Source organism: Eimeria mitis, genomic scaffold, assembly GCF_000499745.2.
Source record: "Eimeria mitis Houghton genomic scaffold, Emh_scaff2960, whole genome shotgun sequence".
In the NCBI taxonomy this organism is placed as follows: Eukaryota; Apicomplexa; class Conoidasida; order Eucoccidiorida; family Eimeriidae; genus Eimeria; species Eimeria mitis.
The window spans coordinates 1-303 of NW_013571302.1; the positions used below are offsets into that span (position 1 = coordinate 1).

At 61.7% G+C, this 303-nt stretch overlaps 1 protein-coding gene across 1 annotated transcript in view; it reads right to left on the reverse strand.

Annotated features, from left to right (window-relative positions):
• Positions 1–169: 169 nt before the first annotated feature.
• The window catches only part of EMH_0060740 (uncharacterized protein), a gene marked incomplete at both ends in the record, with an annotated part of 2839 nt that continues 2705 nt past the window's right edge, over positions 170–303 (reverse strand). Inside the window, one exon of the mRNA XM_013497826.1 lies at positions 170–297. Within this exon, the coding sequence (XP_013353280.1) occupies positions 170–297 (128 nt within the window). The remainder of the gene's footprint in view (positions 298–303) is intronic.

Below are 303 nucleotides of genomic sequence, written 5' to 3' on the forward strand. Positions count from 1 at the left end.
CCCCCGGGGCCCCCCGGGCCCCCACCAGGGCCCCCGGGGCCCCCACCAGGGCCCCCGGGGCCCCCACCACCCCTGTGGTAGTTGCCTCTACCCTTTCCTCTTCCTCCTCTTCTCCCCCCGAAATACCTAACGGTGAAGTGTGCAGCACCCTCACCGAAGGTATCTATATCTAAAGCTCTATTTTGTTGTCTGGTGCCTGGTCGGCGTGTTCTGCAATCTTCTTTTCCTTCATTCTGCTGCTGCTGCTGCTGCTGCTGCTGTTGCTGCTGCTGCTGTTGCTGCTGCTCTTGTGCTGCACTACGC